The 24,817-nt window shown below is 32.9% G+C and overlaps 1 protein-coding gene across 1 annotated transcript; it reads left to right on the top strand.

The window, feature by feature from the left end:
* Positions 1-7,034: 7,034 nt before the first annotated feature.
* Positions 7,035-7,592, top strand: LOC149566465 (caffeic acid 3-O-methyltransferase 1-like). The gene has a single exon (XM_089816485.1). The coding sequence runs from the start codon at positions 7,035-7,037 to the stop codon at positions 7,590-7,592; it is 558 nt and encodes a 185-aa protein (XP_089672611.1).
* The last annotated feature ends 17,225 nt before the right edge of the window (positions 7,593-24,817 follow it).

The raw sequence follows: 24,817 nt of genomic DNA, 5'->3' as shown, positions 1-24,817 counted from the left end.
TTGGATGGTGGGGAACGCTCTCGCCTTTTCATGGAGATTCTGGTCATCTACTGCACAAACAATTTGTTATATAATTTTGTTAATCTTTTCTCATTATTCCTTTCTCAATCTTGTCTTTCGTGGAGGATTCTGGTCGGTGAACAGCATGAATCAGTTGATGCCGCATTTCATTAAAAAAAATGAATGGGTACAGTCAGCCATGGTCCATAGCTTTAATAATATTAATATTGTATATTATGAAAATTTGTAACTAATAACTTAGTGGGAAATAATTTTGTATATTTATTGTTCGTAATATTAAAAAATCATAGAGTTAATTGTATGTAGGGAAATAGTAATTTAGGTAGCCCCAGTGACTGCAATTCAGACTAGAAATTTTGAAGATGTTCTGAAAGAGTTATGAGGAGTTGGTGGTTTTTTATTTTGTGATTTTTGTGGGAATCTTAACCTTTAATATTTAGCAGCTATTTAGTTGAAAAACCTTTCAACAATAAAGGAATGTGAAGAAATGTAATGAATAATATTCTTGACGGTTTTAGTTTCTACAATTTTACACTTTATAGACTAGCATTTCATAGTCTACTACTTTATAAATAATTATTTTTTCAAGAATATTAGCATAGTAAACTCAAATACTATTTCATAAGCAATATATTATTATTCTATTGTTTCTTGTATCATTCTCTTTTTGTTTTGAAGTTTTCATTTTTCACTTATCTTATTTCCTTCCTTACAATTTTCTTATGTCGCTTTTTCTCAACCACAAACAATAATTAAATCCCCAAAACAAATAATTTTACGGTTACAACATTTTGTAATATTAAAATGTTGCACATACATTCTCATACATGTCTCTCAAAATCTTTCGTCGGTTACATAACTATAACAATGTATCACCCTTAAAGAAAATTCAAGTATAAGAGTACCCAATGTAATTCAATAAATATTAAATCTATTATCCTATGGTGACATCAAGTTAAATCAAAATATCTACAAGTAAATTTGTAAGAGCATGTAACATCCTTGACACTAGAGATAGAAAGCCTACAAAATAATAGGTAGAATCTTAATAATAACAAATTTTATTCTATTTCGCTACCCTTAATCTTAATCACAAACCTTAAAGATGTCCCTAGATCGAGTTATGTATATGTTGACACCATTACAATATTATTATCATTATACTTTCTTCAACATGTAGGTCAGATGGAGATAATTCTCACATACCTACATTATAGAGGTTTTATCCATTTGAGTAGTGTTTGGTGAAACATACATTATACCCATCTCAAATAATCACACAAAGAGTTGCATTATACTCCATCATGTCAGCCAAATGGGAATGTACCCATCTATGATACTAATACTAGAAGTTTGTGCTCTTCCCTTCATAAGAAAATTTATTTGTATTTCTATTCATTATTTTAATAAATAAATTATCATCTACAAATTATCCTTTCTTTGAAATATCAATTATTAAATAAATAGATGAACTATCATCTACACCAAATAAGAGTTCACCATATATATAAATAAATAAATATTTTTTTTTTTAAAAATATTAGATATTATTCTATTAAGATATATAAGTAAAATTTTATTTAATATTATATAATGTTCTATTAAGATATATAAATAAAAATTTATTTAATGTTAGATAATTATCTATTAAAATGAAATAAAATAACAAAGAAATGAAAGAATGCATATATATATAACATATAATTACCTTTATATTACCTTTTTATGTATTTCACCTTGACTTCTCTTAAATATTTTATGTTGTTCTAATTCTTAGAAATCGTTTACTTTTACTCCTCATAGAGATTTTCTTTTAAGTTTCATTTCTCTCTTGACTTATTACCTAGATTAAATATTTCATTGTTTATAGGCTCAGTCATCAAAAGTCACGTAGTACATTTAAGTGTTTTCTTTTTTTTTTTAATTTTTTTTTTTTGAGTGGCCACTTTGATTAATGATAAATCTTAGTATTTATTATTTTTTTTTTTGAGTGACCACTTCCATCAATAATAGATTTTAGTGAATTTTTTTATGTTGATATTTATTTATAGAATAATGGTATGTGTGTTTATGATATATTTAACAAGTGTCACATGGTGGCTTAGTACTTGTGTTAAGTATTATAATAGAAATAATTATTTAAGTATGTAGTTAATTATAGTTTTGATTATTCATATAAATTTACTTTTAACATAGTTAATAAATATATTTTAAGAAACAAAATAGTTATGAAGTAGTTTAAAAATATATAAATTATTATAATTTGCAGTTAGTTTCAATTGTGATTAATAAATTATGATTAAGGTAGAATTTGATTTTTATAGTTGAAATAAAAGTGTGATGATTATATTGATGCCAACAGTTGTAGAATAGTTGTAATTTTAAGAGTCATTATGTTTTTGTTTTTAAATTAGTTGTACAATAAAACATTTTTCTTAATTGATTATTTGTTTATTATATAAAATTTGGATCTATAAAATTGGATCTAATTATTTTTAATCTTGAATTATTTTTTTTAACTATGTAAAATAAAAGATTTATGAGTGTAGGTTTTGATTAATTTAGATTATAAGAAATAAAGAACCTATAAAAGAGGAGAAAAAAATTAGTAAAAAAATTATTGTACATCTTTGGAAAAAATCATGTATAAGACCTCAAATATTGTATCCAATCAATGTGTAGATAAATAATTTTGCAAATAAAAATAATAATCACCAGATAAGACTATCAATCTATGATAGAGGGCCACACCACCCTACCAACTCATAACCAAGAGTGCAACAATATGGAGACCAAAAAAAATGCTTCACAAGAAATTTTATTATACTTGAAGATCCTTACAACACCCACAAGATGATATGATTTCTTCCACATAAGAGAAATCCTAAATAAGAGTCTTCACACCTTCTAGCTTTTACTTCTCCAACTTCTGCTTAAGCTTCCACTCCTCAAGCTACTCCTTGAGCTTTCACCTTCTTCTCGAGCTTCTACTCCTCAAGCTTCCCCTTGAGCTTGATTAGAAATGCTCATATGCCTTGCTTAAATAGGCACTTACCACCCTATGCATGACTTATCCACAACCTTCTAGAATTCTTCCTACACAATATCCACAACCTTCTAAAACTTCCATAACCTTCTAGAATTACAACTAAGCACCACCATGTGGCCCAATTAGAAAATTACATTTCCTTTATGGATCACAACAAATATTAAATGCAAGATTTAAGAAACTTTCCACAAGCTTCTAAGATGCCACCTACACACCTCGATTAATGTAATGACAACTATTTTTTTTTTTTTCTATTTATGCCACCTATGTACCTCGAAAATAAAAATCCTCTTTTCCTTTCTTTTCTCCTTTTTATTTTTTTATTATTTCTCTTTTAATTTTCGTCACTTTTCTCTCTCCTCCAGATTTTTTTTTTTTTTTTAAAATTTTAAATTTTACATTCAACATGTCTCCCCTTTATTTTGGATGCAAGATGCTCCTACATCAGACTCCCCAGGTCTGAAAAGATGTTCTAATAGCTGGAAGAACATCTTTCGGGATTCAGCACATAAATCCCAAACTGGTTCTTCACATATATGTCCTCCAAATCTTCAACTTGCACACTCTTTCCCTTGTTTTTCTTCTTCTCCTTTACATCCACCACAGGTGTTCTATACATTTGCTTCCCATGCTGATTTTCAATCTTCTCAAAATTTGCCAACTCAACTCGACTGCCAACACTCAAGTTTCTCCTACCGAGCGCTTCATTCTGCAAAGGAATCAAAGAAAACTTCCTACCACCTTTCTCAATAGTAAACACATTCCTAACACAATCATGCATAGCCCTGCAATCATACTGCCAAGGTCTACCAAGTAACACATGACAACTGTTCATATCCACAATATCACACAATACTTGATCCTTATACTGCCCAATCTGAAAATCAACAAGACATTGTTCTCTCACTTCCAAAGCATGCTTACCTTGCAACCAGCCAATCCTATAAGGACAAGGATGTCTCAATCTCTTCAAACCAAGTTTTTGAACCATCTCCTCAGCAACAAGGTTATCAGTACTACCACTATCTATAATCACCTTGCAAACTTTCCCACCAGACTTACAGCAAGTTTTGAACAAACTAGTCCTCTGACAAGAATCCAATGTCTTCTTACCCATTAGTACTCGTCGAGCCAACAAACTTTCTCCTTCCTTGGGCTGATTTTCCTGGACTTCAACCTCATTCGCAATAGTAGCTGTCCTACCAATAGAACATTCAAAAGATCTATGCCCTTCTTGACCACACTTGAAACAATTACCTCGGAATACACCTCCACCTGTCCTTCTTCTTTGTTCAATAGGTTTTGGTTCACCTTCTGCTTTTGGTTTAGCTTGTACCGAACTATCTTGCTTCTCCTTCCCTCGAGAACTACCTTGATTCTTCCTCTTTAGCTTTTCCTCTGCTCTCAAAGCATACTAATAAGCATCCTCCACTGTGGAAATATTTAGCATACCAACCTCATCCTGAATATTGAATCTCAAACCATTAATATACCGTGCTACCTTCTCCTTTGACAATTCTCTATGCCCAGACTGAATAGTCAACTTGTAGAACTCCTCAATGTAATCCTTCACAGTCATATCCTTCTGTTTCAGATTCTGCAACCTCTTAAACAATTCAAGTTCATAATCAGTTGGAATGAACTTTGCCTTTAACTTAGTCACCATCAATTTCCATCTAGTGATCTTCATTTCACCTTCCTCTTCTCTGTCTCTTTGCAGTTCCTTCCACCAAAGAGCAGCATGTCCCTTCAACTTAGTTTGTGCCAACCTTACTCTCAATGGATCTTCAATACCCTCAAGCTCAAAGTAGTCCTCTAATTCACCAATCCAATCAATCAGGTCTTCAGGATTCAAAGTACCTGAAAAATTAGAAACCTCCATCTTATGCTTCAGCTTCAACTGAGATCCAGGTCGAGCAAACTGAGTAGTCCTAATTCCAATAGGTCTCTCCTCATGATCACTTCTATCCTCACTAGAAGCTTCAAAGTCTTCAGCAACTTCGTCATATCTGTCTTCAGTACCCACATGCTTAGGTACATCACCCAAAGCACTCACAATTTCAGCAATCATGTCACTCTTTATCAATGCAATCTCTGATTTGACCTCTGCTCTTATCTTCTCTAAGATTCTTTCTTCCATCGCTTCACTAAGGTCATCATTTTCCTTGGGGTCCAATCTTCTTGGAGGCATCTTCCAAAAATTTAGCAAACCCTAAACAAATCCACCAATCTAAAAGATCAATCAGCCACAAGATCAACCTTCTTTGCAAATCCTGGTGTAAACTGCCTCACGTTCGGCGATTTGTCCACACACTCAGGAACTCCCGCTCTGATACCACTTGATAGAGGGCCACACCACCCTACCAACTCATAACCAAGAGTGCAACAATATGGAGACCAAAAAAAATGCTTCACAAGAAATTTTATTATACTTGAAGATCCTTACAACACCCACAAGATGATATGATTTCTTCCACATAAGAGAAATCCTAAATAAGAGTCTTCACACCTTCTAGCTTTTACTTCTCCAACTTCTCCTTAAGCTTCCACTCCTCAAGCTACTCCTTGAGCTTTCACCTTCTTCTCGAGCTTCTACTCCTCAAGCTTCCCCTTGAGCTTGATTAGAAATGCTCATATGCCTTGCTTAAATAGGCACTTACCACCCTATGCATGACTTATCCACAACCTTCTAGAATTCTTCCTACACAATATCCACAACCTTCTAAAACTTCCATAACCTTCTAGAATTACAACTAAGCACCACCATGTGGCCGGATTAGAAAATTACATTTCTTTTATGGATCACAACAAATATTAAATGCAAGATTTAAGAAACTTTCCACAAGCTTCTAAGATGCCACCTACACACCTCGATTAATGTAATGACAACTATTTTTTTTTTTTTTTCTATTTATGCCACCTATGCACCTCGAAAATAAAAATCCTCTTTTCCTTTCTTTTCTCCTTTTTATTTTTTTATTATTTCTCTTTTAATTTTCGTCACTTTTCTCTCTCCTCCAGATTTTTTTTTTTTTTTTTTTTTTTTTTAAATTTTTTTTTTTGAAATTTTAAATTTTACATTCAACATGTCTCCCCTTTATTTTGGATGCAAGATGCTCCTGCATCAATCTATAAAGTGATACCATCCTTAGCCTACCCGCAAGTATTAATAATATAATTATTTGAAACTTTTTTGCTTATCAAATATTGAAAAATAACTATAGTTATGTTCATATGAAATAGTGATATTAATATTTTGAAACCATTATTATTATTTAATTGATCAATTTGATTAGTATTATTATTAATGATATTTACATATTTATTTATAAAATTCAACTATTAAAATTTATTAATGTATTTGATAAAAAATCAAATACATATATTTATATTTAGAATAATATATATTTTAAATGTATTTTTCTTAATCATAAGTCAATATAAGATTCTCACAGGACATTGAATTTTAATCTTAGATTCCAGTACTAAACATTTAGCACAGGACATTGAATTTTAATCTTAGATTCCAGTGCTAAACATTTAGCAAAGAAATATATGAGTTGAAAATCTCAAACTTAGAATTTTAGAATTTTATTAAGACAGTTACGTGGGTAAATGCGAAACCTAAAAGTTCAGACGCACTAAGGATATAGAGACGTATTTGAAAGGAGTTGGTGCTCGTTGTTTTATCTTTCTTTCCTTCTTCTTTTTGAGTAGCAGCGTGCTTCCCTGCATCATCAATTTGAGTACCAAGTTGCACCCTCAAAGCCGACACCATCATCCATTTGTCTTAAATGACAAGACTGCTACTAAAAAAGAAAATGATAAATTAGTCATCAAATGAACATTGGCAAGGTTTTTAAATTAAACGTGCACTACTGATACTTTGTATGACGTATTGGGAAGCATTCCTCTCTAGTGTGACCCTTGAACAGATTTTTTATCTATAAAAGGGAGAAAAACGATGACTGAATCATTCCAATCTCTAAAACTCCAATTACAAAAAATGGAAGCCCATCTCCACCTTTATGAGATGATGCTTTCTGCTGCAAAGCCCATGGTTCTCAAAGCTGTTGTCTTGCTCAACATCCCCCAAATCATAGCTACACACGGGAAACAAAATCCTCTCTCTGTGGATGAAATTGCTGAACACATTTCTGCTTTCACAGAGAATAATGTTCCACAGAAGGAATACTTGTTTAGGATTTTGAGATTGCTGGCTTCTTGTGGGATTTTCACTGAAGATGTGGATGACCAAACCAAGCAAATGAAATATTGCATGAACATTGTTTCTGAATCGCTAGTGAAGGATGAAAATAGGGATTCATGTGTGCCATTTCTGATGTTGGCAGCAGAGAAAGTGTACTTAGATACTCACCACCATTTTCATGACGCTGTCTTGGAAGGGCGTCATCCCTTCGTGAAAGTCTATGGCATGAGCCTCTGGGATTATGTGAGCTCAAATGTTGAAGTCAATGAACTTTTTAATGAGGGCATGGCTTGCCATACAAAAGATTGCTAGTTTTGGTAGCTTGGACAGCTGTTTATCCATATGCTATTATTTGGTATATAATTGTTTTCGCTAACAAATTGGTTAGAGTAAGGACAGTTATTTATTAAATAATTGACTTCTTTTAAAAGCAACTAGAAACACATTTTTTTAGGGTTGGTAAGTTGTTTTTTTCTTTTTTCTTTATGGAGGGTTCAGACCTGTGAGGCAACCCAACGAGGCATGAAGCCTGCGAGCTACCAACCAGCGAAGGCCACCATTAACTTTTAGGTACCTAATACGGTCCCACATGTGCCTGAATATTAAACACCTCTTCAGGTAAGAGCCAAGGACTGAGGAGCATACACACTGTCAAATTCGCCAGGGGCATGATCCCAGCCTCATCCCTTATGATGTCTATGGGCCTTGCACTCGGCAAGACTTGATCCCTGGTGGGCTCTTTGTGAGCCATTCAACTTCACCAATAGACCAAGGGCCCGTTGACAGGTAAGTTTTTTTATATCTCAGCCGTCAATTGTAAATTGATCTTGGCCATTGGCTTACCAACGAGAGTAGTATAAAAGGGAGTCTAGGAGGCATTTGGAGAATAAGAAGTTTGGAGAAACATTTGCAATGCTAGCAAATGAGTTTGTAAGTTTGCAGTGTTAGCAAGGGTGTAGTGTTAGCATGGGAATAGCAGTGGGAGAAATAATAACGTTGTTGGAGTTCTGCCAGTGAGAGGGAATGAATTTTGTATCTCTTGATTCGCTAAAGTTTAATACAATTCCTCATCTGTAGAACTAGTTTTCTGTTAGGGGAGTTTTTCCAGGGACAATTTGTCCAAAAATATTATGTTCATTGTGTATTTCTTTCCATACTTTGATTGGTGAAATTTCAGTTGTGTTATTTTTTGATATTAAGCTATGAATTTATTTTTGGTAGTTTAATAATCGTTTATGATAGGAGATTAATAATCAGTGATAGAAATAGTTAATTATTCACATGGTATCAGAGTATTGTTAACAGTAGAAGAATTTTTCCCTAGGAAAGAAATTTTGATCTCTTTAGATTTATTATTGCTTTAATCCCTTGAGATGGCTTTAGCTGGTTTGAGAGATCAGGATAGATTGGATGGTGCCTCAGATTTGGTGTTTGGAAGGCCATAATTTCTTTATTGTTGGAAGAGAATTGTATAAAGAATTATGCTACTAGTGATGTACCTATACCAACTGATGCAACACATCCTACAACATATAAGAAGGATGATACCAAGGCAAGGAGGATTATCCTTGATGGCATTAAAGATCATATTGTTCCATAGATTTCAAAGCTAAATAAGGAAAAGAAGATGTGGGATGCTATTATGAATTTGTACCTAAATGCTACCACCAACAGGCAGTTGATTCTTAGAGAGAAGCTAAAGAATACCTAGATGAATGAGGGAGAAGATGTCACAAGTTACCTCACTAGGCTTAGACTTGTCAACGACGAGTTAGCAGCTGTTAGAGATAGCCCTAGTGATGACGAGCTAATGAGAATAGCCCTAAATGGGTTTACTAGACAATGGAGTGTCTTTGTTCAAGTTGTTAGTGGACAAGATACTTTACCAAGTTGGGATCAACTATGAACTAATTTCACTCAGGAGGGGTTTAGACTAAGTCTTGTCAATGGGGTCAACAAGAGTCAGAACAATGAGGTGGAACAAGAGAATGTAGCCCTAGCGAGTAAAGGAAAAGCAAAGAAGGGATCTAGCAAAGGATCGAATTTACAAAGCGAGAAGAAGAAGAAGGACCTTTCTAAGGTCAAGTGCTTTGGATGTCATGAGTTTGGCCACTATATCAGTGATTGCCCAGAGAGGAAGAAGGGTAAGAAGGAGGTGGCAGCTTCAGCAAGTGTAAAAGAACTCTCTAGTAAAATGGAAGATGAATTTGCACTAATATCTTGTATGGTTACCTCATAGTGTGTTTGGTATATAGATAGTGGGGTGTCATTTCATATGACATGAGTTGGAGAGTACTTCTTTAGTTACAAGGAGGAGGACACCAACATCTAGATTTCTATGGGAAACTTGTCCAAACTCAACCTAGTTGGGAAAGGGACTATTTAGTTTTAGAGGCAGAACAGAAAGATAATTTCACTTCATGATGTGTTGTATGTGCTAGACTTAGGTATGAATTTGATTTATGTATATGTTCTTCAGGATAGAAGGTATAATTTATTCTTTAGAGGGACAAATGTGTTGATTAAGAACAAGGATTGAAAATCATCCATAACTATTGGAGTTAGGAGTGATTGCCTTTATAGATTGCAGTTTGATACTCCTAAGGCACTCATGAGCAGCACTAATCCTAGAGATCTTGGAGAGCTATGGCATAGGAGCATGTGCCATATTCATCATGGAGCAAATAGTTTTCTTTGTGAGATGGTGATAGGTGTTTTAGAGGTGAGTGCAAAGCATGATGATGTATGTAAGGGATGTGTGTTTGGGAAGTTCACGAAAGCATCTCTTTCAAGAAGTGACACTAGATCTGAGGGTGTTCTTGATCTAGTACATTCAGATGTTTGTGGATCGATGTCAACGAAATCTCTTAGAGGATATGAGTACTATGTTAATTTTATTGATCATTTCCTTAGAAAGACTTGGATATACTTATTCAAGACTAAGGATGAGGTTTTCAGTTAATTCCAAGAGTTCAAGGCTCTTGTGGAGAATTAGATAGGAAGGAAGATAAAGGTTTTTTGGTCAGAAAATGGAGGTGAGTATAAAGGAAAGTCTTCTAGGAGTTATGTACGAGAGAAAGAATCAAGAGAGAATGGACTATTCCTTACAATCCACATTAGAATGAAGTTGCTAAGAGGAAGAACCATTCTATATTGGAGTTAGCAAGAGCTATACTACATGACTGGGACATGCCCCGTTACTTATGGGAAGAGGCGTGTAATACAACAATCTACATCCAGAATAGAGTTTCACACAAGGTGCTAGGGAAGATGACACCAGAGGAGGCTTTCATAAGGAAGAAGCCACATGTTGGTAATAGAAGAGGAGAAGGCTAGAAGAAGACATGATTCTCAAAAAGATGAAGAAGCAATAGAGGATTTAGAGGTAGGGGTATCTTTGGAAGAGGAAAAGGTCCAAGTAGGCCAGAAGAAGCTTAATCTACTGATAAAAATCAAGGAAACTAGAATAAGGGCACATTTCAGAGGGGAGAATACAGAGGAAAAGGACCACCTAGAGGAAGGTTTGAGTCCCAAGGTAGAGGTAATTTAGTCTTCATTGGCAGATGCTATAATTGCAACTGAGTGGACCACACCATGGGTAGATGTCCTAAAAAAGGTTCTACCTCATCCATGGGAGAGAGGCAAACTTGAATAGTGCAGGAAGAAGACACTGAAAGTGTCACTTAACCAATCTCTAAGGTAGGGCCAGAGTTATATGAAGATAACCTCATGTTGAGGAGGACATTTTTGAATGTTCCTAATGTCGTAGAACCACCCCAAAGGAAGAGTTAGTTTAAAAGAACTTGCAGGTCACATGGGAAGATCTGTAATGTGATAGTAGACTCTGGTTCCACAAAGAACATAGTGTCAATAGAGATGGTGGACAAGATAAAACTTATGAGCATACCTCACAGTACACCATACAAGGTGTCATGGTTAAGCAAGGGACAATAGATAGTGGTGGATGAACAAGCTTTGGTGGAGTTTGAAATAGGGGAATAGAAAGACAAAGTAAGATGTGATATAATACCTATGGATTCCTATCACCTCCTATTAGTATGTCCATGGAAATTTGATTTCAAGGCTATTCATGATGGGGAAAAGAATAATTATATAATCACTAAGCAAGGCAAGAAATATCAAATTGATCATTTGGCAGATGTAATATCCCCTTTTGAGACATTGCTTATTTTTCCTCAAATTTATATTATAGACTTTATAAAATAAATTTCTTGTCCCTTTTCCCATGTTAATACTTCTCTTATATACAATATCAAGGGAAAATATGTGTCTTTTTATATATTATATACTCATAATATAAGGTTATTATTTTATATGATATTATTAATATTAATTTATCACACAAACTTCAATTTTTACATATTGAACAGTATGTAATAACTCATAAATTATATGCTTAATATATATATATATATATATATATATATATATATATATCTATATAATATCAATTACTATTTTATTATTGTATAGTAAAATAGTTGCTATATATTATATTATTATTATTTCAATATGTATATGCCTATTATATATAAAATATATTATAATTAAATTTATTATTATTCTCTCTCTCTCTCTCTCTCTCTCTCTCTCTCTCTCTCTATATATATATATATATATATATATATATATATATATTAGATTTAAATTTATCCAAAAGATTAATGTTATTTATCTTATTTATTATAAATAATATTTATATTATAAAATGGAAGATAATAATATTATTTTAATAATGTAGTATTGATAATTAATCCTTATTTCCTATTAAACCTTATTTTGAAATTGGGAACATTATAGTCCTCCCCTCTAAAATTTGCTTGTCCTCAAGCAATTGATTTGATCCTCATTAATTCATAGTCTAAATTCATTCTCTTTCCTGCATATGTGGTACACACTTGCAAAGTAAACATATACAAAGTAGAGACATTAATTCATGAAGATGCAATGCAAGCATGAGGTAGACAGATGAATGCATGAAGACAACAAGAAGACACAAAGCAAACACATTGATGCATGAAGACACGAGGTAGACACATAGTATACATGTTAAAATCTTGCTTAGAAATTGAAATATGAAAAGGTAAGGAAATGTTTTACCACTTTGATCATGAATTTCGTGCTCCTTTCCCTTGTCTCGAAATCAAAAGCTCTTGAAGATGCATATTTTAAACAATTTTTCTATAGCTAGTACTATAATATAGGGTGTATAATTCCATAGTGGATTGTAGATTTACTACTGCTCGAGTTTGGACATGCTCAATTTGGGGCTCCCTCATATTTTTGGTCCATATTGGGATTCTCTTGCCCCAATGTGACATATTTACTCCCCCTATACACACTCCCTACCCACTAGGAACATGTTTAATTCAATTATGGATGAAAGGTCTACTGCTACTCGAGTTTGGACACACTCAGCATGGGGCTCCCTCAAATCTTAAAATCCATATTGGGATTCTCTTGCCCCAATGCAACCGATTTACTCCTCCCCCTTTGCACACTCCCTATCCATTATGAATTTAAAGATTTTGAATAATGTTCAATCTAAAAGCCATAAATTAAAAAATAAAAATATATATATTTTTTTTTTTCCAATCCAATTTACTTATACTTTTGTCATTCAATTTAAACAAAACATTAGTTTAGATATGTCTCAAAATATATTATATTCATAAATATATAATTGTCTACAATCATGATGTACAATATCCCAATTTTGTTGTTTTAATCATTAATAGCATTATCCATTAATTATTGTACATCCAAAATAAAAATATGATTCAAACTTAATAAAATTAATATATTTGTTTCAAATAAATTACTAACACATAACATAATATAGAAAAAACAAAATTTAAAATAAAAAATCATTATATATATACTTACCTCACTAAATCATGGACATACCTTCCTTGTTAGTTGAATGTCTTTCATTAAGAGGGGCCATGGTTCTTTTCTCTTATTTGACTTCCTATCACCCTCTTTAATGTTACCTTATAAATGGTGGCAAAAGTGGTATCCTCATGGGGATCTGGGAGCCTCTTCCTATCATGCGATGCCACACCCATACATGGAATGACCATTATGAGGTGAGTAATTTAATGATTTATTTCCACCTTTGTTAGCCACCCATGTATTTATATAATATTACTAGCATAATAGGGTTTTAACCTCTTAAACCTTTTCATTTCTTTATTACTTCGAGCAAAGGCCTTATTGGTTCAAAGATTAGTAAGTGCTATTTGAAAGATATCTTCTGTCCCAGGTGGTGGTCTCCTCTCCCATACTTGCTATAGTGGAGGTCCACAATATCTTTCCTTTTATATTAATGGATCAAAATTCCCTTTTTAATATGTTTTTTTTAATATCTTCTCGGTTACAGCCTTTTCCTTGTCGCCTATCAATCAGTGATATTCAGGATGTGCGATTGAGTATTATTTTCCCTTTAATAACATAAGTTCTAATCTTTTCTTTTTTCAAACTCCATATGATGCTAGGTGGAACCAAAGGTGTCAGCTTATGAAAGTCATATCTGCCTTTTGATATATGTTACAACTGCAGCTTTTGTACATTTAATGGGTCAAGCCAATCCATGTTGGTATGCCCATTTTATTCAATGCTCTTTTTCTCTATTCATTTTCAGCTCCTTATTATATGTAAACCACTCATTGTATGTGCACTCTATGTGATCGTGTGATCATACTGCATGACATGGCCTATGGCCCAATCAGGTAGCTGAATTTCCTTTTGATCTTTGTGTGATCTTTATTGGCGTTATTCCACCTCTGACCGATGATCTTTGGTTATAAACCTCCAAATGATTGCTATATAACTGTCAATGTTGGATATGATGTAATACTAGTGCGGTTTGTTGACTGCTGTATGAGATTGGTATTTAAGATCTGCCTTTTTTGTCTGTAGATTCCTGCTTTGAGAGCTGCATATACCATATTCATATATATCTAATGTTATATTCCAGATATATGTTCTTCTAAGACTGATTATTCATATTCTTGTCTCCCCAAAATTTGCATTCTTCATATTTTCTAATCTTGGTCTGCACATTATTATCGCATAATGATACATGTCAATCCTTCACATCTATTTTTGCTCTTACTATGCTCTTCATCTGCTTTAAATTGAATGATAGTTTGTTGAGAGTCTTCCCTTTCAACCACCATTTTTTCAGATAAGTTTGTATTGCAAGCAAGATTTATAGAGAACGATTTACAAATTGTCCATTTCAATTAAATTTAGTGTGGATGAGTAATGAAAAATCATCTATTTTATAAACTTGCGATTTCATCTATTATCTGCGAAAGTGTAGATTGGTATTTTTTAGTGTATTGGTCTATTTTTGTTGTCACTTCTTGTATGCCCATCATTACAAGTTATTGTTTGATATATATATATATATATATTCTTCCAAATGGATGAGACAATTTCCATCTTATACCTCATGCTGCTCGTAATAGATCACGTCTGACCAACCAAGCCTTGTAGGATTCGAATGTAATTAACTTCATCAATCTTTACCGATATATCATTGTCTCAGATACAATTCAGATGGGCTTATACAATAGTTTCTTTGCATAACAATACGCTCCTTCATATGGACTATGTGCTCTCTATATAGACTAAGAACTGCAATAAATTTGTTCATCTTTTGTTTCAATTTTTGTAAGCATTTGTATGAATTGACAATTCTTTTCTTTTTCTCAAATCTATGGAAATAATTACTATTTTGTGATTCTCCATTACTCACATGTCTTTGGTTTGAAAAGAAGCTTTCATAACTCTTCATTTTCTTGTGTATTTCATAGGGTGGCAAGATCATGCTCTGATACCAATTGTAATGTCCCCATGCAGGACATTGCTTATTTTTCTTCAAATTTTACATATTAAAGAGTATGTAATAACTCATAAATTATATACTTAATATATATATAATATCAATTACTATTTTATTATTGTATAGTAAAATAGTTGTTATATATTATGTTATTATTAATTCAATATGTATATGCCTATTATATATAAAATATATTATAATTAAACTTAATATATATATATATATATATATATATGATTTAAATATATTCAAAAGATTAATATTATTTCTCTTATTTATTATAAATAATATTATATTATAAAATAGAAGATAATAATATTATTTTAATAATGTAGTATTGATTATTAATCATTATTTTCTATTAAAACCTATTCTGAAATTGGGAACATCACAGTAGAATCTAGTGACGCGAATCATGTGGGATCTAGTGTGATTCTCTTAAGTAAAAAAGGAGATCCTTAATGTCATGAAGAAGAAGAAAGAAGTTTGTTGTGCAATGATAGTAAAGCCTAGAGAAGAGGCTAAGGAGAAGGTCAAGATGCCTCAAGAAGTGCAATAATTGTTGGAAAAGTATCATGAGGTAGGAGATAATGGACTACTAAATGTCTTACCACCTATAAGGGATGTGAGTCATCAGATAGACCTAATACAAGGATCCAATCTAATTAATAAGGCAATTTATAAGATGAAGATGACTCCTAGTCAAAATGCAAAAATTGCCAAACAAATACAAGATTTGCTAGAGAAAGACCTTATAAGAAAGAGCTTAAGTCCTTGTGCTATTCCCACTATACTTGCACCTAAGAAGGATAGAAAATGGACAATGTGTATTGACTCTAGGGATATCAACAAGATAACAATCATACATATATTCTCTATGCCCTAGATTGAGGATTTGTTGGATAATTTGGGAGGTTCTTGCAACATCTCTAAGGTGGATTTGAACTCAAGTTATCATCAAATACGAGTTAGGCCTGGTGATGAATGGAAGACATCCTTCAAGACAAATGAAGGGTTGTATGAGTGGATTTTAATTTATTTTTGGCTTGAACAATGCCCCTAACACATTCATGAGACTCATGAATGAAGTGCTATTAGATTTCATAGGTAGTTTTGTAATTATTTATCTACTTGATATTTTGATTTTTAGCAAGTCTAAGGAGGAGGACATGAAGCACTTGGAGATGGTCTTGAGGAGGATATACCAAGAAAGGTTGATGATTAACCAGGATGAATATGATTTTTTTAAAATTGAACTAGTCTAGATCTTGGATTTGTTGTTTCTAATGGATCTTTAAAGATGAATACTAATAAGGTCAAGACTATATTGGAATGGCCACCACCTAGACCCATAGGATATGTAAGGAGTTTCCATGGACTATCATCTTATTATACAAAATTTGTGAGGAATTTCAATCATTAGTGTGGAACAATCTCAAACACAATTTAAGGGAGAATTAAGTGTTAGTTCACGTGGAAAAAGGCAATAGGTAAGAGTCTTGACATGCCAAAGAAAAAGATAGAGGAACTACCTACTCTTAGGTAATTTCAATCATTTATTTGTGGTGGAGTATGATGAAAACAAACTAGAAATTGGGGTAGTATTCAGTCAAGAGGGACATCCTATAGCATTCTTCTTAGAGAAGCTGAATGAAGTCAAGAAAATGTACTACACCTATGATTTGGAGTTATAAGCCATGGTCCAAGAATTTTTAAAAAGTGGAGATATTATCTCTTACCAAAGGAATTTGTAGTCTACATAGACAATCATGCTATTATCTTCTTGAATGAACAAGAAAAGTTGAACCAAAGACACTTAAAATGGGTAAAGTATCTACAAGCATATACATTTGACATAAAACACAAGAAATGAATGAGAAAAAAAATAGATGTACTAAGTAGGAGAGTATTAGCTATTCAGGAAATATAGTTGCAAAGTGTGGGAATGAATGACCTTAAAGACCTCTATAAGGAAGACAAAGACTTCAAAGAGGTATATGAAATATGTGAGAAGTTCAAACATGGCTTTAAGGTGGTATTTACTAATTACATGTTGCAAGAAGGACTATTGTTCAAGGGACACTTGTTACGTATACCCTAAATCTCCATGAGGGAGAATATAATCAAGGAGAAACACCAAGGCAGTTTGGGAGGTCACTTTTGAGTGACAAGACACTTGAGCAGGTGAGTAGGCACTACTATTGGCCTAAATTATATATAGAAATGAGGAAATGTGTTGAGCACTGTCAAGTATGCCAAAGAGCCAAGGGACATAGTAGTAATACTTATTTGTATCGGCCCCTATCCATACCATAGAGAACTTGGGAGTGCCTAAGCATGGATTTTATTTTGGAACTACCTAAAACACCAAGGGGACATGATAGTGTGTTTGTAGTGGTGGACAGATCCAACAAGATGGCACACTTTATTCCTTGAAAGAAAATTAATGATGTTTCACACATTGCAGGACTTTTCTTCAGAGATATAGTGAGTGATAGGGATAGTAAATTTGTGGGCCCCTTTTGGAGAACCCTTTAGAAAATGTTGGGGAAAAATTTTTCTTTCTCTTCAGCCTATTATCCCTAGTTAGATGGCTGAATTGAGGTGGTGAATAGGTCCATAGATAACCTATTATAGTTTGGTAAAACTTTTCCTACATCCACACTCGTAGCAAAGAATAACTATATTATTGAAATATTTGATATAATACACTACATGACTACACAAGTCAAATTTATAGAAAGTTCATCAAATACGAAGAGACAATAAGGAGAAGAAACAATTGTGGTCATTGGGCTTCATATCTTGACATATGACAACAATAGATAACATATTAAATATGAAATCCTCTCATGACTAGTATTTCTTGATAGGTCAACAAGCTAAGGTTGAATTTTTTTCAATCAGAACGTCAACTTTTATAGCTTGAAATTTAAATTACTATGTAGCCATAGAAAATTGTGCTATCTAGAAGCTCAAAGATAAACAAATACTCATTTTTATAGGAGACAAGATTTATGAGTAAAATAAAAAAGTGATTTTATATCATTAGAAGGATCTTTCCTATTCACATATATGTAATGACAAAAGAAAATTGTATTTAAGAATTATAATAGAATTCTCTAATTAGTTAAAAATTTAATAGATTTAAGAAGAGGCCTGACTACAATATGAAAGCATCACCATTCTTGGGGTCACAAAGTTTGGTACTGCCTTGGAAGAGTAATCCCATGCACACAAAGGGATAATTAAGAAATGATGGGATTAAAGAAAAAGTTTGTAAAATGTGGATATCATTAACAATATGTTGACAATATGTCACCATGTCATTTCTTTACACCAATGGAAGTGGGAGAAGCTCACATGTAATAGTTGGGGAATACTCTATATTAGACTTATCCATTGGGAAAATAATTAACAATGGACCCAAATGTACCTAATTCCTTTAGAGGAAGGTTTAGTAAAGAGACTTTATCATAAAGGACAGGAAAACACAAAATCAATTTGGAAATGTTAGAAGTTATCATGATGTATAGTAAAGGTCCCACGACAACAGATATGAGCCATATTACAAAGAGTTTTTGAAGTCTTGACAGATGTCAACACAACCAAGAAACAATTTTCCCCACAGATTTTTCAAATGCCAACTATCCAACAAGATATGCAAGGATCTTTTAATTTGACATGCTATCTTTTCTATTTAGAATTATAAAGAATATAGTTATAAATAATATTAAACATTAAAGCCCATGAAGTGAAGGGGGGAGGGGAAAAAAAATAAAATCCTTCTCTAGGAATAAGTTAATAATAATTCTGAAAAGTGCAACCAGACCATGAGGGGTGAAAAAGACTATTTATAGGAAAAAGTTTCTCAATATTGAGGGTTCTTCTTTTTCTAAAGGAGGCAGACTGTGAGTTGCACATGAGTGGAAGTAGAATGTATAGGCAACGAGCAATTTTTTATGGTGATTAGAGATGTCCTTTTTAATTTATTTTTCTTCTCTTTATTTTGTGCAAGTATTTTGATTGTCAGTAGCACTCAGAAATTTTTTTTTTTTTGGGTTGAATTAGGGTTCTATCATTTCAAAGATTATGTGCTTCAGATTGTTCTCATTGTTGGTTTAGGTGTGAATTGAGACTAGGTAATGGAATCAAATTCTGCTACTGTATTCATTTATTGCAAGCATTGTTCCATTTTGTTTAATCTTTATGTTTCTTTTAGGGTGCATATATAGGTGGGAAGATTGTATGCTTCCATCGCTATATGCTGATTCTTTTCTTTCTATTTTAGTTTTAATAATTTTCCCCCTATTCAAGAATAGTGTAGGTAGCCTTCACTTTTAGGTTACAAGCATTCCTCAAATTCCATTCTTTGTATATCAAATTTGGGGAGCTATACCCAACAAAATTTAGAGGATGCTTGCATAATCCCATTGCAACGTGATCCAACTATTAGTTTTATTTTGTCTTCAAGTTTGGGGTTTCTTTGAGTCATTTTGCAAGCTTTTTATGTAAAAACAAATTTGTTTAGGAACAAATTTTTGATGACTCTACTGGGAACCAAAAATAAAGATTAGTGTCTAAATATTTGTTTCCTCAGTTTTTATGATTATCTCTATGTAGAGACCATGCCAAATATAAAATCCATGAGAAGGCCAAAGCCAAATCCTTCTCTCATGGAACTTTATTTGATGGATGATAAAGTATTGTGTGAGTTTGTAGATGGCTACAAAGAAAGGATCTCTTGGGCTATTAGGAGTAACATAAGCATGGAAGAGGATTCTACATCTTGACTTTTGTGGAAAGTTTCTATGTGAGATTTCACAAATTAATAAACTTACAAGAATGTGTAAAAAGGGCAATAAAACTGAAAGAAGAGTTGATGGTTGATGACAAAAAATGTGCAGTCATTACTATCTCTCACATCTACTTAGCCTTTGATGATCAAAACCACCCCCAAGAAGCTTTGGATAAAAAGGACATAAGTTTTCCTAAAACTTTATTGTCTTCTAATATAGAAAATTCTAGAAAGAATGATAGTTGTTTCATTTTGTAGAATTTTAATGGTGAAGAATTTTAGAACACTCAATCAGGAGCTGAAACTTTGTTCTATGTTGGAAGTGTAAATAAAGAGGGTTCTCAAGACATGAATATTCATGACCAACCCAATGAGGAATATTTTCATTTTTGGAATGAGTCTTTCAAATGGAAAACATCTCCTGATCAAGTTTTTCTGCATGTAGAAATTCTAAAATTAACTTTCATCTTGTATCAACCATAGTGCAAATGTTGAAAAATTATTTGCCTTTAGAAGAGGAAGAAATTTTGTCTAGATTTCTATCATCTCTTGAATCAAATGAATTCCTACAAAATGTTTCAGTTATAGAATCATCCATGATTTATAATCTCAATCAGTAGCAAAAAGAAGGTCAAGAAACAACTCATCAAGAAGAGTTGAATGTGTGAAAAGAACCTCATTTTGTGGAGAGATGATGAGTAAGCAATGATAACGAAGTAAATACTTGTGATTTTAAGACTTCATTTTCATTAGTTGAATTTTTTTATTCCATTTCAAACATGGAAGTTTATCCTACAAAGCTTGGCACTATGATTATTGAAAGAAGTTTTGGAAAGCCATTACACTTAAATGAGAATAATTCAGGTTGTAATGTGCATAAAGAAACTATGAATTCTTTTTTTTTTTTTTTCATGTCAAAGCAAGAATGTGGCTGATTTAAGTAGAGAATCAGTTAAAAAATTGCAATGGTGAGATTAATTGGAGTAGCATGAATTTATTATACACTCCTGTTGAATATCTTGAGGTTTTTGAAATTTGGGATAACCCTCTCTTCATTCCTTGTGATCTATGTGATAGTAATGAAGAAGAAGGAGATCATGTCAACAATTATAACACTATAAACATACATCAGAAAAGCAAGGAAGCTACAACCAATCCAAAACATGACAACTAGTTAGAAGCTCCTTCAACAAATAATCCATGGCTTCTTGAGGTAATTGAAGATGACATAGTGGGTGATGTTCAAATGATCAGTAAGGTGCAGAATGAAGACAACATATGCACAGTTGAGATAAATGATGCCTTAAGCTTGTTGCTTTCAATTTTGAAATACCAAGATCTTGATGTATTCTTTGTTAAGTCCAATGTTATTTATGATATGATAATTGGTGAACCGAAAATTAGAGTTTATGCATTTGATGAAAAGGTTGAGTTTGAGTCTTTCTTGTTTGATCTCAATCCAACTGAACAGAAGTGGTCTCAGCCCCAAATGTTGGAGACATTCTATTTTAAAAGTGTAGTTGTTGATGAACTTAAGAGAGACAGAATTTCAGTAGGCCTTTCTCTAGGACTTAGTTTAAATTCTTTTATGAAACTCTTCCCCAATGCCTACCTCGGCTATGGTTTACCTTGTTGTTCTCAAAGGAAAGATACAACTACTTGTGATATAAACTTCTTCACTCAAAATGATTATGAGATATTGTAGCCTAAAACTTGTGATGAGTCATGGTTGTTCAAATATGAATATCACTTCACCAAGTTCTTGCATAGGATTAATCAGAATTCTTAGCACTTGTATCCGACCAAGAAAAGATGGTATGGAGATTCGACATTCAAACTCAACTAGCTAACTCAAAATGGCTCTCATTGCTAGAAGCCCCTCTTTTCTTGTCATGTCTTTTGACTCTGCTACCCAATGGACTAGGAACTAGTCTTTTGACCAAAAATCTTGCATTCTTCATGTACTTTTCAGCACATACTCCCTAGTCAGAGCCAATGTAAGTTGCCCAATTTTTAAGCTTGGAAATCTAGCCTTCACAATGACCCTCCCTTGGAATCTCTATCTTCTCCTATGATTTATGTTGAAAATGTTGTGTGAAGGTATGTTGTGTAAGGCAAGTTTCAAATGAAGTTTCATTCACAATAAATCCAAATTCTCAGGCACATAAGTTAGAAACCCTCCTTTGTAACTTTGGAACCATATTGAACATGTTTCAAGTGGTTCAAGTGGTTAAAATGGTTAAAATGGTTAAAATGGTTCTCTTGCCCAATTGGTTAAATTAAGGAGTTCATGAGTGCAGTTCAAACTTAAGATGTAGACCCAAAGTTCATCTTCAATTTTCTCAAGTTAGAAGTTCAAGGGGCAGGTTTAAGAACACAAAGGGTTCATAAGTTCCTCAAGTTCAATTGATTCAAAAGTTTGAGGTTTGAAAGCTTAAAATGCATGGTTCAATTTCAAATTTCACCAGCTTAGTACAAAGGTTGACTCACTCCAAGTTTAAGTTCAATGTAAGCAAATCTAAAGTGCAGATTTAAAGCTTTTGGTTATGATCAATTAGATATTTCAAATGTGCACTTTGTGGCCCTAATCCTCAAAGTTAGGAAGTTTCAAATTGGTTTGATACATGTATGATTAAGGGTGAATACATCAATTGGGGAAATTAGCTTGCTTCTTTTCTAGACTGCATTATTAGGAATTCATTAACCACAAAGAGAAAAGGATCATAACAAATACCAATCATTTGATTTTCAGGAAAGTATGAGCTCAAATTGTCAGTAGTGGATAGAAAAATGCATTCATAGATGTGCACAATGAAATCAAATTTTTGGCACATACAAATGATGATTCCTTGTTTCCATGGGCCTCTATCAAATATAAATGTTTCAAAAGAGACCAATAGTAGATTGAGTTCATTGGCTAGTCACCTAGATTTGAAGATGTGATTGTTTTTCCTCTTAAAAACTAAGAAGAAGGTACATGCTTATGAAGATAAAACTAAGTGGTAATTGAAGCCAAAGTCTCACTCTTAAATCAACTTGTAATTATTTTTGAGCATTCTCCTTTCCTTACATGGGCATATACCCATTGAGCATCATAAAAGAAGCAAAGAACTAAATCAATTATATTCAATTCATTTTCAACATGAAGTGACAATGAAAGATTCCAAGTATAGGGCATCAATGGAAGTAGTTTGACCCTCATGAATGGCATAAAGGTTGGCATTGAAAAATCACATGAACTATTTGACATATTGCCTACTTGAGCATGGTATGCAAAGGCATTGTTTCAAGTCACAAAGTTTGTGAGCATAGTGTCAACACACTAATAAAACCAAAGTAAAAATCATGCAAATAAAATAATGTTCGAGTACCTCCAAATAGAGAACTTGAATCCCATAGATAGAAAATATTGAGCATTGGGGCTCATATTAAGAAAAGCATGGTTCATTAGATTGTGTGCAAGGTGTTTAGAGATGACATGTGAGTTGGAAAATAGGAATCCTAATGCCATTACCTTGATGAAACCCAAGTTTTGATTGAAGGATAAAGATCATGGACATGGAAACATAATTGATAAGCTCACAGGAACCTATAGTGAATATGGAGAAGCTTGATTCTATAAGGAATTAGGTCTATGATGTCATATCAGATATAAAAAATCACCTGTAGATTGCTTGATCAAATACCCAAGCTCCATTAGGACAACTAGGCACTCTCTTTGCATTTACATTAGAAGTTAAACTATCCCATCATTGAGTAAGAGAAAGCTACAATCACTCCTTCATCTTAAGAAGAGGCCCAATTGTAATATGAAAGCATCACCAATCTTCAGGTCACAAAGTTTGGTACTGCCTTGGAATAGTAATCCTACACACACAAAGAGATAGTTAAGATATGATGGGATTAGAGAAAAAGTTTGTAAAATTCAGAGATCATTAAATATTTGTTGACAATATGTTGCCATGTCATTTCTTTACACTAATGAAATTGGGAGAATCTCACATGTAATAGTTGGGGAATACTCCATATTGGACTTATCTGCAAGGAGAATAATCAACAACAAATCCAAATGTACTTGATTCCTTTAGAGGAAGGTTTAGTAAAGAGACTTAATCATAAAGGAGATAAAAACATAAAATCAATTTGGAAATGTTAGAAGTATCATGCTCTTTAGTAAAGCTCCTATGACAATAGATATGAGCCATATTACAAAGAGTTTTTGAAGTCTTGATAGATGTCAACACAACCAAGACATAGTTTTCCCAATAAATTTTTCAAATGCCAACTATCCAAGGAGATATGCATGGAGCTTTTAATTCAACATCCTATCTTTTATATTTATAATTATAAAGAATATAGTTATAAATAATATTAAACATGAAAGCCCAAAGTGAGCGGGGAGGCAAAAAAAAAAAAAAAAAAACCTTCTCTAGGAATCGGTTGAAAAAAATGAAAAATGCCATTACAATGTGAGGGGTGATAGAGACTATTTATTGAAAAAAGTTTCTCGATATTGATGGTTCTTCTTTTTCCAAAGGACGCAGACTATGAGTTGCTTGTGAGGGAAAGGTAGAATGTATAGGCAGGGGGCAATTTTTGATGGTGATCAAAGATGTCCTTTTTAATTTAGTTTTCTTTTGTAGTTTTCTGCAAGTTTTTTGATTGTTAGTAGTATTTAGAAATACTATTATTTTTGGATTGAATGAGGATTCTATCTCAAACATTATGTGCTTTAGATTGTTATCATTCTTTCTTTAGGTGTGAATCAAGATTGAGTAATGGAATTAAATTCTACTATTGTATTCATTTATTCCAGGGGTTGTTCCTTTTTGTTTAATCATTCTCTTTCTTTCAGGGTGCATGTAT

This window comes from Cupressus sempervirens, chromosome 3 (genome assembly GCF_028749045.1).
Source record: "Cupressus sempervirens isolate cs-2001-9-10 chromosome 3, ASM2874904v1, whole genome shotgun sequence".
Classification (NCBI taxonomy): Eukaryota; Viridiplantae; Streptophyta; class Pinopsida; order Cupressales; family Cupressaceae; genus Cupressus; species Cupressus sempervirens.
Note: the sequence above shows the minus strand (reverse complement) of the source record. Positions and strands in the feature narration are given on the sequence as shown.

What these genes read in the sequence shown, in the direction of transcription:
- LOC149566465 (XM_089816485.1), top strand. Translation starts at nt 7,035, where the DNA reads ATGACTGAATCATTCCAATCTCTAAAACTCCAATTACAAAAAATGGAA.